The sequence below is a fragment of the Brachyistius frenatus genome, unplaced genomic scaffold (assembly GCF_029030835.1).
Source record: "Brachyistius frenatus isolate BFR_SWC_R1_liver_20210118 unplaced genomic scaffold, ASM2903083v1 Contig_48, whole genome shotgun sequence".
Classification (NCBI taxonomy): domain Eukaryota; kingdom Metazoa; phylum Chordata; class Actinopteri; family Embiotocidae; genus Brachyistius; species Brachyistius frenatus.
The window spans coordinates 2419424-2433215 of record NW_027210647.1 but is presented as its reverse complement, the minus strand read 5'-3'; the positions used below and the strand labels follow the sequence as shown (position 1 = coordinate 2433215).

The window sequence follows — 13792 nt, the reverse complement described above, 5'->3', positions numbered from 1 at the left end:
CAGGGGATGGGGTGATGGAGTGAGGGGATGAAAGGAGGTGTAGAGAGTTAAAAGAGGGGGATTTGGGAGGCAGCCAGGTGGACTGCTGGCTCACCCTTGGTCACGGTAAATTCTAGAAACTGCCTCAGTCGTGCAGGGTTAGAGGACTGAATTACCGCCTTGCTGCGTCTCTCTCTCTCTATCGGTTTCCAACTCCCCTTATTTCTCTCTCACTCCACATCTGAAAGTGGAGAAAGGTAAAGACTGAACAAAGGGACAAGCCAAATAAGAGATAAACTGTCTCCATTTGCCCAAAATAAGCCCCCATGTATCCTTGAAGCAGTGCAGTCACTGTCTCTCTATTCATTATCTGTCATTATCTTTCAATTGGAGGTGGGCCAAGAGCTTGTGTTTTCTTTTGCATGCTGGCCACGGATTTACAAGGGAATCGATGCAGGAGGCTACAATGCATAACCCCTTATGTTGTTATTGCTTTAATTAAAACAATAACAGCAGCTCACAGTTTCCACTCATTTGGGGTCGTCCGTTGGCAACTTCTCCATCGCTTCCCATCTGTACATTTTTCCCGTTATCCCCCGAGTCTGCGAGCCGATTTCCACAGTTTGTATGCAAATGAAGTTTGCACTGTTTATGTGCGTGTATGTGTGTACGATGCACTTGCTCTAGGTTAATCACAGAGTTTTGCGGTGTACTGACTCCATGAAATAGCTGACTTTGAGGCTCTTCTCCTACATACCCCCTTGTGTAGACCCACAATTCCCTCTCCTCTCTTTCTATTCCCAGTCTAAAATTATCACTCCATCTCTCTCAGGGAGCCAGAACTCTGCCAATCAAATCCAGTGCCAAGAAAAAAATTCTACCTCTATAAATAATACATAATCCTTTACAAATCTTACTGTCGTCTCACTCATTACCTTCATTCTGTTGCTTTCTCCTTTCCTCCTTTTCTTCGCTCTTGCTCAGCCTTTCTTTTCATATCTTGAATGTAGTTCTCCCCTCCCTCATTTTCACTTAGTCCACAACTCATAACTCTTTCCTCCTGCTGCCTTCGTGTCTAATCTTATTCTCACATCTCCCTCTTTCTCTTTTTATTTAAACCCGCAGTCTCTCCATCCGTCTCCTCCCCACCTTCCGCCTGATCTAATCCTTGATTCCTCCTCCCTTCATCGTCCCTTTTCCTTTCTTCCTCTCTTCTTCCTCCTTCTCATTTTCCTTATCTTTTATTGCATCGTTCATCATGCATCTTCTTCATTAGTGCTGTCCTAAAGGTCCCCTTTCCTCACTTTCTTTCCTGGGCCTCAAGAGAATAGTTGAAACGCTTTCCATCTTCCTCCTATGTTAGCTGCTGTCTCTTCAGCCTTGTCCCTCCTTCTTCTTCTTCTTTCCTCATGTAGTTTTTCCTGGCCTTGGAATGATTTCATTCTGAACTGCAATATGCGTTCATTCCCTTTGCAATCTCTCTCATTCTTTCTCTTTTTGTGACTCAGTGGGAATTTTTTCCTGCCTCTCTGCTGGTTCTATCTCCACACTCTCCTTTGCTAAATGTGATTTGTTCTGCAGCTCAAGTCTGCAGCATAATCATGCTGTGTTTATGGTGTGCCGAGAAAGCGGAAGAGAGGAAGCAAGGGAAAGACAGAAAAAAATAGAGGACTGAATGGGACAAGAGGACAAAATAAGTAAGGGGAGCAAGAGACTGAATTTCTCAGTTTTTTCCCCCCTCTTTCATCTTCTCTACTTTTGCTTCTTTTAATTGCCTGTCATAAAGCTCCGCACTCTCTCCACTTTCTATCCCCCTTTCTCTGTCTGTCCTTCTTAATCTCTCTCTCTCTCTCTCTCTCTCTCTCTCTCTCTGTTCCAAAGAAACTTTAGACCTTTTCTCATCCAGCTCCCTCTCCATCACAGTGTTGTGCATAAAATTGCTTCTTTTCACTCTTGACCTCTCATTAGAAACATTTACTTTAATTTATTTATATATTTCACATCCTGTTTTTAACATTCAGATTGTGCTCACGAGTTACGCTGCCTCCATCCTCTGCACTGAAATATGTTGTCCTCTTCCTCTCATCACCTGCACCCTTCATTTATTGCACCTCCTCCCTTTCCTTTACCCACATCCCTCATTTGACCTTCGCATCTTTATGTCTCTCCAGCCCTTCGGCGTATTTCAATCACCTCGTCCCTCTCTTGCCCCATACCCTCTATTCTTCCCTCCCGCTGCATTGCATATGCCTGAGCGCTCTTCTCTCCTCTTGTCCACCCATTCCATTACTCTTTCACCTCTTCCTACCATTCACGAACTACCATTTCCCTCTTGCTTTTCTTTTTCCTCTCCTTCCTCCCATTTTCTGACAGCCAAAGCTGGTTAGCTCTATCTACTGTGCAGAGTTTTATTGCCCGGGTCTGTCACAGCCCCAACAACCCTGCGACAATGGCCACCACACACACTCCAACAGAGGCTTAAAGGAAATTTACAGGGCTATTACACGACGGCAACGACACTGGAGATTCACCACAGCCAAAAGCACTGGTACTAACACCCTTTCAAAATCCACCACATGGCTGCCTTCCCTTTGGTGTGTACATGTTGTGTGTATGATCCCAGTGTGATGCTGATGGATGTGTATGTGGGAGAAATAAATTGTGTGGATGTGTACATGCATTTACAACATGAGTGAGTGTGCGTGCGTGCGTGCGTGCGTGTGAGCGTGTGTGTGTTTGTATCTCTGTGTGTATGAGAGAGTGTATGTCCGTGCACATTCAAGGCCCAATACAAAACTGCCCTACTGGCATGAATTACATAACCAAGCCGACTGCCAAGACACAAACGCCTTCTTTCTCTGTATCCCTCACTCCCCCCCCCCCATTGTCTCCCCCACCCAGCATCCCCCTCAACATCCCACAAAACAGAATGTCCTTCTGTTGATCTAATATGCAAAAAAATAAAATAAATAAAAGCACTGATTTGAGATTTGGCACTAAGAAGAAGGTGCTGTGCACAGCGGTGCCATGCCTGTTTACCAATGAGCAGCAGGAAAAGACCATCTCCCTGTATTTAATGCATAATACTAATGACAGGAGGTATTAATAGCAGGGAGCAACTCTGTCACTGATCTCACCTCACTCCATGTACTACTTTTTCTCCCTATCCCTGCCTTGTGTTCAATCAATCTCATGACTCTTGGTTTCAAATCTCGACCTCATGCAGCTCCTTTTGAGGCCTTGTCTCTTATTTTATCTTTGCACCCATCCCCTCCGTCTCTCTTTCTTCCATACACACACAGACTGCACTGTTCTCCATCTCTTTCTCACCATTTCTTTTTCTCTGCCTCTGCTCCCTCCCTCCCTAACATACAGTACACGTTTCTATTCAGCCAAATCTGTCTTTCCGTGTGTTAGTCTGTCTCTCTCAACACATACAGGATTGCTCTCTTACACTTCACTGTTTCCTACATTCTCTTCCTACCTCGCCATTTGTTTCACTATATCTCCTAGACTCTGGGGGCATTTATTAGGTTCTTCAGAGGAAAATTGAGAAAGAGGCTTCAGACACTCTTATATCTCTCTTTCATTCTCTGTTTTCATTTGTTACCGTTTCCCTTAAAGTCCTTTGGTCTACACGTACCCGCTCTCTCTCTCTATCTGGTCTGATTCCCCAGTCCTTTCACCTCCTGGGCCTACACTCCTGTCTTCCTATTCACGCTCTTCTTAATCTTAATTAACAATTCCAACTTAATTACCAGCATTTTGAACAATTTATTTGAAGCTTTAATTTCATGATTCCATCGTGAGCTATCCCCCCTTGGTCATGTGCTGGGCACTGCACTGAATCTCATTCTGTATCACTTTACACCAATTACCACCATATTCACAACTGTATTCTAGTTTTTATACAAACAGTAATATCACATTACAACATTTAGAGGTATATCTGCAGGGAGTTCACCATCCTGTCTGTAATATGAAATGACTGTGTACATGTGAAAATTATGTGCTTGTTTCCTTGACTTATTTGGTGTGTAATGACACCTGAGTTTCCCTCTAGAATCAATACTGCACGTCTCATTTAATCTCTGTGTGTGTGCATGGCGGTGCACGCAAGCGTGCACGACTTACGAGTGATGCAGAGCAGGATCAGGACCAGGCTGCGCAGGGCCAGAGAGAAGGAGGCAGGGAGGAGGCGGCAGAGGACAGAGCTTCGGACAGGCCTCATTGTGTATTGAGAAGTGTGTGTATGTGTGAACGTGTATGTGTGTGGCTGTGCACGTTTGATCAATGGCTCCTCTGTGACCCTGCCTGCACTGCTCCAGACAAACTAGTCCACACACACGCATGCACACACCGATTTGTTCTCAACTGCAATGCTGCAGACACGCGCACACGCTAACTGTTCAGCTTTACTTTAGTGCAATCAGACAGAAGTTGTTGTTTGACGACAACACTTGAAGAAAGAACTCTTATATGCCACACTGCATTGCAGCACATGCAAAGAAACTGCTTTAGCTCCTAAGTCACATGGGACTGACTTGTAGCCAAGGCTTGCACGCAATACACAGAATTTTGGCCGGAGCTCAGGGTGATAACAGAGCTAGCGATTTAGACACTTCTCACAATGCACACAGAGAAGAGCTTGGAGCAACAAAGTTCCTCTGTTGACTTTAGCACCTTGTGCTGCTTGGAAAGAACTTACGACATGTATTGTCTTAAACCCATAAAATATGGAAGCTTTGGAAGCTACAAAGTTGCACAGTGGCTCAGTCCCATCTGAAAAACACAAAAACAAAGCAAACACCAATAGACTTACAATTTTTTTTTTTAACCACAGTGCTCTGAGCCTCCTGAGACCAAAGTCCAAGATTCACAGATCAATAACCAGAAAAAACAATACTTAAAAGTCCAAAACAGATGCGCAATTATGTGGTATTTACCAGCAGTTGCATCCAGTAATGGCAGCTGTGCAATTAACCGAATGAGGGACAATTTCACTCTTCACCAACTGTACACTGCAATGTCAACATCAGAGCTAAACAAGTTCTCAGCAAAATCAGCCACACAGTTAACTACAACAACAAATAGGCTGCTTGTCTCCTGTAGGTCAAACCACGCTGCTGCCAGCAACAGAAAACATCGATATTACTATATTTTAGTCAGATACAGCCTGAGAAACTGTCTACAAAGACAGTCTAGTTTATCTGTACTGGTGTTGACTGAACGCTAACTTTTGAAATAGAGCTACCTACATCGCTGTGCCCTCAAGGACAGAGAAATCTAGGGCAAGAATTTTCATACAAACAGATTATATTTTAATGAGTCAAACAGTTTTCAACTCTTCTCACCCGACACATCAGCAGGCAGAAGTCAATGTTCCTTTGAGATGTAACCCAACCGACCAGGCCTCTGGAGAGATTGAGCCACTATCTTACCGCACCTCATCTAAAGATAGCTGAGGTTAAATAAAATCCACTGAGTTCAAGTGACACTTCATAAAGAAAGAGAGTGGAAGTGCTTGCCCTGTGTAGAATAACCAACTTACAAAGGGTTGAGCGAACTGCAGTCACACGTTTTAGTTTCAGACATTACATATTTTGGTTTGCTACTTTACTCCAGAGACTTGCACAGTATCCTGACGAGGTACCTACTATTACTCGCTTGAATTCTGGAACTTTGTCGATGTGCTATCATGTACACACTGTAGCAAAATAGACAGTGATTTTACATGGTAATTTTAGACTCCAAAGAATAATCACAGGCTATCAGACAGGATAATCGTGCAGCATCGACCTGCCTGACACTTCCTTCTCATCATGCACCACTGAGTGCAGACAGAGCCTGGTTGCACTCCAGATGCACACACACTCGTACACACCGATCTGAAAGCCCGCTGTGCTTAAGGTCCACAAAGGGTCCCGCTGATTGTCGGGACGTGATGCGTTGTTGGTCTATGAGAGTGTGTCAGTTTAGTGTGTTTGTATGTCTAAGTGCTTAATGTGTGCGTGTTTGAAGTGTAGAGACAAAGCGTGACGAGCTGCACCACACACCTCACTGAGCACTATCTGATGAAGTAAAGGGCGGGTGTCATCCTTAGATTAATACACACTCTCTCTCACTCAAACACAATGAGCTCTAACGGCGACGGCCCCGACACTCGTGGCAAAGCCGAAAGCGGATCATCACCGATCTTCCCTACAGTGCTGACTTCATTGGTCAACTGGCTGGTGCTGAGGAAATTACTCTGTGTTGGTGTACACCAGCAGCTCGGGTCTGGCAGGTCAGAGTTCTGGCGGTGGAAGGACAGAAACAAAGTCTATTCACTTGTTCAAATTGATCTCCTTAAATTGTGCTTAGTTTATCCAAATTTCTCCCCTTCTCTCTGTCCTCTTCCTTTCGTCCTGCAGTCTGTAGAAGCTGGTTAGTTCCCACAAGCTTGTCCTCGTTTTGCTTCACTTCTTCCCTGTCGATCAATGAAAACTGTTATAATCCCAGTGCGCTATCGCTGTCCATCACATCCATCTGCCTGTCCGTTTTCTGTCTTCCACTTCTTTATATAACCCTGACCTCCCTCCTTTGCTTAGAATGTGTGTGTGTTAGCGTGGGATCAGTGTCTGCATATTTTGCATACTATTTTGTGAAGGTTAGAGATGTGTGTGTGTGTGTGTGTGTGTGTGTGTGTGTGTGTGTGTGTGTGTGTGTGTGTGTGTGTGTGTGTGTGTGTGGATGGAAGCACTGACAATGATAGCCTTTCAGGTCGACAAACAGTGGCAGTGTGTGTGTGTGTGTGTGTGTGTGTGTGTGTGTGTGTGTGTGTGTGTGTGTGTGTGTGTGTGTGTGTGTGTGTGTGTGTGTGTGTGTGTGTGTGTGTCTCGTGTGAATGTGCTTGACTGTCCAGTGTTGACTGAAGCAGGGTGTACATTTGGCTGACTGTTTGGTCCTTTCACTATCTACTACCCATTAATTTATCCATGCAGGCACACACAGAGGCATCACAGTGCCTCTTTATGTTAAATGGCCATTTTATGACTGCATGCGGACGGCTGTCTGCTAAAAAGAACTGTATATATGTTTGTGTGTTTTAAAAAAAATTCAAAGTGGATGTAGATAAAGCAAAAATGAACATGACTATGACTATGTTATGCGTTGTACTGATGTGAACCTGGACCACTAATACAATTGTATCTGCTCTGTATTTATTATGTACCGAGGAAACGGAAATCATTGCTAACAGCTAGACCAACCTGTCATTGTACTTTGTATAAACACAATGTGCATAATGCAATTCTTTTGTACAAGCTCATTTCCACGTGTACTATCATTACTGCTACTGGCAATAAAACTGGCAATACAAAGCCAATAGTGTACGCTAACTACACTTGACTCTGCTTCTCAGACTTTCATTGTCCAGTAAAATGTGAAAGGCAACACAGTTTTGCTTTTATATTAGCACCTCTACTTCTTCGTTAATCAACTGATCATAAACTATTAGCTCTAATCTGCCACATGCTACATTTACAAACATCATTATGCATCCAATTTGAAGCATGCTGCTCCCTATTATCAAGTAAAATAAAGTCAAAATGTATTAATCAAGTGCTTTTAACAAAATAGGGTCATCACTAAGTGCTTTAAAGATAAGCAAAGGGCATAATTACAGACAAAAAGAAGAACACATTCCAAATCATTGCACAACTGGCGAGTATGTGTTCATTTCTGTGTCTACAAAGTCCCTGTGTGGGAAACCCCCTGATGGGTGTATTTGTTTTTGTCGCAGTGTGTGCGGAAGGAAGGGAAGTAATGGCAAATTGTGTCCCCTAGACCCCTTACTCTTTTCTCTCTCTCCCCCTCTCGCTCTCTCATCCAAATCAAATTTTTAATGGGCTTCATTGGTGCCACCGTGGAATAAGTGTTGCCAAAGCACTTAAGGGGCTTAAGTCAGCAGCGTGCTGAAAATATTAAGCACTCAAACAGCCTTACAAGGATCCCTGCCTGCTTAAGTATGCCGAGGAGGTCGTGCCAGCATTTAATACCAATGCTATTAAAGCCCTCCGACAAGGGAGAGGAACAGAAATATAGATACGTACGGTATGTACCACAACTAGGGATAGATGAAGAGATGGCAGCTGGCTGGAAGAATGGTAAGAGGCTGTGAAGGCATTATGTGGACAATTCATGAGGAGACAAGGGATGGTCAAAAGGATGGAGGGGCAAAAAGCTTAAAAAGATTAGTAGTGAGGTGGAAGAAAATAGTGAAACTAATAACAAGAGAGAGAACAGAAAAGTGAAAAGAAGTGGTGCGAAAGTTGAAGAGAGGCATAGGATGGAGGAATTTAGAAAAAAAAAAAAAAAAAAAAGATGTGTAGTGGAGGAAAGATGCGAGGGAATTGAGCCAAGGTGTGGGAGGTAAGGGTTGATGGGATAGCTGTGAACCAGCAGCAGAGGGCTAATGCAGAGATTCTATCGGGAGGCTTATCCAAGATTAAATTTCTCTTTGTCCTTAAGGCGCTTCTTGGGTAAGCGGAAGTGTCAAATTTATTTCTTATGTCTCCCCTGAGGTTGTTGCGGCAAGTGGGTTGGGAGCATGTTCATGCGTATGTGTGTGTCTTAGTGTATTGGTGGTGGTGGTGGTATAGCGAAGGTGGGGCGTATATGTATATGTCTGTGTAGGCATGAATCTTGAGGGTTTATTGGCCGGCAAAGTGTGAGGGATGTCATGTCTTCCTGAAAGGTAACGATAAATCAAATGAACATTTCCCCTCAGGGTGTTTCAGCATATGGGAACACCCAAGTATAAGCGTGGTTGCATTAATGTAGGCGTGTGAAGTCATACATACTTTAAATAGACATTCATGGATGGAGATTGTGTATATGCTGGAGGCAACTCAAAAAGCATTTTCAAGGTTTCTCCCTTTCTAAAGTTTGTTTTATGGAGCTGCCACAAAGTCCTAGACTACTAGAAAGTCACAAGAACGTATTATCTGAACTGTCCTGATTGAGTAATCTCCTCTGGGATTCTCCTCAGTGTAAACAAAATGCACAATATAATTTGCAACTGCTGTTCAAGATACTACAAACCCAATAGGCCTGATTCCTTGTACACTATCTTTTACAAGGAGAACATCAGAAACTCCAAATTACTGGCCATTTTTTTTTCTGATAAAAAAAAGCTATTTTGACCCACGTCTGATCACATTCCTATCAGAGTAGGCACGCTCAGTCAGCCTCTCCCTGGTCCCTTGCTCTCCTTCTCCTCTCTTCTTTCTGATTTTTTGTTTGTCTGGCTGACTTGGTGTTAATAGCTAGCCTAGAGCCATGCACTAGCTAATCCAACTGGGTTTGCTCTGAACTCTCTAATTAGAAAAGTCACAGTTCCTCGATCTATGGACACTATCAGTGACTGCATTTTCTGGAGGCACGGCTCAAGCTACTTCCTGCTCACCTCACGTTCCCCGGCAAAGAGGATCAATACGACCCGATCATTTGGGTAGCTTTCGAGTGACACCAACGGTCTTCCTTCACACAATTTAGGATGACAAAGTTTTTATTTTCTTTATTTTTCTGAGTTTGTTGACAGTGGAGCCTGGCAAATAAGTCAAAATCAATACTGCTCACAACATGACATGCTAACAAGAATACAAAACAGATATTAGGATTTGAATCACTGGCTGTCTGAAATGCATGTTTTGGGTGGGTGTGTACATGCGAGGAGTGTGTTTTCTTTTTTAATAAATCACTTTGTCTCACCTTTGTGTTGTGTGTATCTATGGTAAACCCTGAGATGAAACTCCTTTTCTGGCAGACAACAGACTTGGCACTGTCTTTTCACTGGTTTTATAGGGTGGAAGGGAAGACATAAAGGCGCTGTGGTAGACACTGTAGACATCCTATTATTAGTCACATCCTATTATGCGTTTACCATGCATCAACCGCACATTAAATGGGACAATTTTAGCTTTGCCTTTTGCAGCCTAGCAAAGAACTCAGCATGCATTTTAGAGCATAACGCTATCAAGTGACTGCAAGAACTAAAGATGGAGAATTCTGTTGAATGCTGCTGCTAGTGTAGTTTAAGAAGCCAGCTGAGGCTCACTGCTTTAGTAGAAATATTTTATTTAATTCACTTAATCAGATACATTAGTTATTAGAAAAAACCAAAACACAAAACATTAAAAACTTTCTGACATACATGTGTTTTTATCTTGAAAACATCCTGAAATGTTACTTTCTTCAGGCCATACATGAATGTGACCCAGATTTGCAATTTATCTGCAAAAACTTCCTGGGAATCTTCTACTTCAGTCCCAGTCTGCAAAAAAGCTAGAGGAGGTCCAAAAACAAAAACATTAAAAGGAAAATCTTACTACTGAATCAGGAAATTCAACAAATTGACATACTGGAGTTTCTTACAATCCAAACAGGATCAGATTATCAGATATGTCGACAATCTAATAACCTTAAATACAGTACATATAGTACAGAATAAAGAGCCACAGTGGAATGCCATTGTGTAACCCTGTCTTGTAAAGTTGCAAACATGGAAAAGTAATTTGTGAAACATAATGCTTTTCAAGTACTTTTTTTTTTTTAATAAATGAAGGAATGTTAACTTTGAAGAAGCCTTAAAATGTTCACATTGAATTTATCAGCAAAGTTCTTAATATCTGTGTCTGTATATCTGTATTTCTTTTGTATTTGCTACAATGTCAGTTTCTGCATGGCAACTAAATAATTATTACTATTGTGTAAGGGCAGTCTGAGATTGTGGTCTTCATTAAACACGTTTAAAAATTAAAAAAGAAAGTTCAAGCACAAGATGGAATGCAGTACCTTTTCCTTCATTTAACCAAAACCATACTCGCTTCTGAATGTTAAGTAGGTTTGATAAGTTTAAGTAAGTGCTATTATAGACTAAACCTACCAACACAACAGCCTAAAAGGACACTATTCCCCCCAGTGAGTACTGTGCTTTGGATGCTCACCTACTCCCATGTGTCAGGCCAATGAACAAAGTGCTGCAAAACATCACAGATAACCAAAACAAATCAAATAGAGTTGAAAATAATTTAAATAGTACATATCAAGAAAGTTAGACTTCCTAAACTGGAAAAATTCAATTGTAGCAGCAGATGTATTTGAAAATCGAATTGGCAAAGCAAACTAGAATGTATTTTGTAAGAGAAATGGTTGTATTGTGAATGACTGAAGCAGTCTCAGAATTTAACAAGGTTGTTGAACAAGAGGAAAAATTATACTGTGTCAAAGTACTGTCTGTAAACCCAATACATGACTTTTAATGAATAGAACCTTTAGTTTGAACACAGAAAACTGGAGGTACACTTGTTAGAAGTTAATGCAGGAACTGTGCAGGCTATGTGTGAAAACGGCTTTAGAAGAGGCAGCCATCCTTGCAAGTGCGAATAAAGTCAATTGGGAACATAGCAGCTGTTCTTAGTCAGATAATTTTATCAGACAATATTGGCCAATCACAGATGCATCGGTACTGGCATTTATGTTTTCCATTATGCATGCATGTATGTATTTTGTTGCAAAAAAAAAGGTGCATCGAATAACTTAGAAATGGTGTCATCACATAATTTGTCAAGCAGAAAGCGCACTGTCTGCAGCACATGTGGCAGAGTACTCATCATGGCTGAACAGACGGTGGTCCGGACTCCGGGTCAAGTGGTGTCTTAGCAATAGCTTACTTTTGTAAAATACATTGCTGGAAAGTTATTAAACAATTAACTTTGCAAGGAAGCTAGATTGGCGAATTCGTGAAACACCGCGAGAATCCACTTTGTCAGGCTTCAAGTTAAGCAATTGTGTCCAAACCAGCAGGTTCGGACCAATCAGCCTCCTATGAGAACTTACTGGCAGCTATGAACGTGGTTTAGGTGTAACAGTGAGGACAGTGAGAAGTGACTGTTGATTAGAACTCAACAATTAAATGGTTAAATGTATCCCATGATAGCGGTGATAGACAAATGGTTCACCCAATCACTTGCTGAGTTGTTGTTTTTTAAGTGCCTGCCCTTTTACAGTTCCCAAGGACGACTTCTCAGATGGTTCTGTGTAACAAATCATTAGGCGTGTTTAGATAAACCATGACCTTATCATTTATTATTCTCAGTATAATTCCAGTGCAACAACGTCCCTGACAAATGCATATCACTCATTTATATATAGGTTAACAATATTATCTGAAATATCAATATTGGATTATTTTTCTCCAATGTCAGAGTCTTTGCTATAGGCCTTAGAGGGCTGTAAGCTATTTAACACAAACATGACACTTAAATGCGCTCTGGGACCTTGCTGTTTCCTACATGCATTAATAAAAAGATATAGTTTAAGTATGAGAAGGCATTACGAGTATACTTTATGCAGACCCATGCAAGGCCTCCCCATTGGGATGCAACAGAATGCTAAACTCAGTCATCCCTTATTCAGTAAGATAAACGCAAACAGTGTTACCTGCCAAGTTAAAAGGCACCGTCTGAGTTTCCTAACGAGTGTAGCTGTGTGCACTGAGAGCCACATGCTACACAGCTACCTGCTGGGAGTAACACTCATTATCCATGTGACATCGTACCTCCCGGTGACAGGCTACGACTCTCTGCTCACTGTTTTCACTGTTGCGGTGCATGAGTCAGACTCTCTTTTGTTTGTGTGCTAACATTTGCATTATGATACGTGTGGAATTCTCTTTTGTTCCCTGATGTGTGTTTGCGTGACAGATAGTTGTCATTGTGCCTATATGTGTATGGACCAGCTCACTATCTTGCTCTTTACTTTTTAGGAATATGCATGTGATATCTTATCGATGCTCATATCGACTTGTCAAGGCCGCAGTGTATAATGTTTCATTTTTGTGCGCTCTGCAGGGGGGATGCTTTGAATCTATCACAGTGTGTCTGTGTAGCTGGAAGCTGGGTCTGGACCAGGTTAGCTGGGTGTCGCCGTGTCATAATGTAGGTGATTAGAACTGAACAGCCATGTACCACCTTGCTGAGGGAGGGCCCTGCCAACCGCCTTGCCCCCATTCCGCCAATTCAGAAACGGTTAACAAAGGGATAATTTCTCTCTTGCATGATATAATCTTTCCTTTCACCCACTGCCTCAATGGATCCCTTTATGGCTTTTTATCACATCTCCCTTCCCGTCCCTTCATCTCTTTCTGTCTTCCTCTCTGTCTGTTGCTTTTCCAACCCCTTCCTTCTCATCTCTGTCTCTCGCTCTGCCTCTTGCATTTTTCCGATCCTTTTTCTTGCTCTCCTCTTCTCTCACTTTGACCTTACAGAGGGTCTTTGCACTGAAGTCACTCTTGTTACTCGTGCTCCCTTTCTCTCGCTCTCTTTCTCTCCCTTTCTCTGGAGGAAAATCACACACTCATCAGTTTGCCGGCTCTGTTCCTGACGAGCAGGCGCGCAAGGAGAATATTAACGAAGCTCCTCAGCCAATTAACACCTAAAGCACATAACAACCTTTTATGCCAGCAGACGCACTTGCAAGCATGTCCGTGCACGCCGACACACACACACACACACACACACACACACACACACACACACACACACACACACACACACACACACACACACACACACACACACACACACACACACACACACACACGCTGCACAGGCACAACCACACCTCTGCATGCAAACACTTGCAGAGAAATAGACAAACTGGCTGCCACACATAATTCAGCCTAAACACAGCGACTACCAGTAAAGAGACTTACAAAAAGAGAAACACACACCCCAACCTCAAAGCGAAAATAGGCTATCACAGACGTACA

The 13792-nt window shown here is 42.5% G+C and overlaps 1 protein-coding gene across 3 annotated transcripts in view; it reads right to left on the bottom strand.

Annotated features, from left to right (window-relative positions):
• cadm4 (cell adhesion molecule 4) overlaps positions 1–13792 on the bottom strand; it is a 140504-nt gene that overhangs the window by 32263 nt on the left and 94449 nt on the right. The window contains exon 1 of one of the 3 annotated variants that reach the window (XM_069703870.1): positions 4114–6303. The exons of 1 other annotated variant lie outside the window; for it this stretch is intronic. In XM_069703870.1, the coding sequence (XP_069559971.1) occupies positions 4114–4210 (97 nt within the window). In that variant the 5' untranslated portion in view covers positions 4211–6303. Of the gene's footprint in view, positions 1–4113; positions 6304–13792 lie in introns of those variants that run through there. One more of the 3 variants, XM_069703868.1, reaches the window with a different exon arrangement.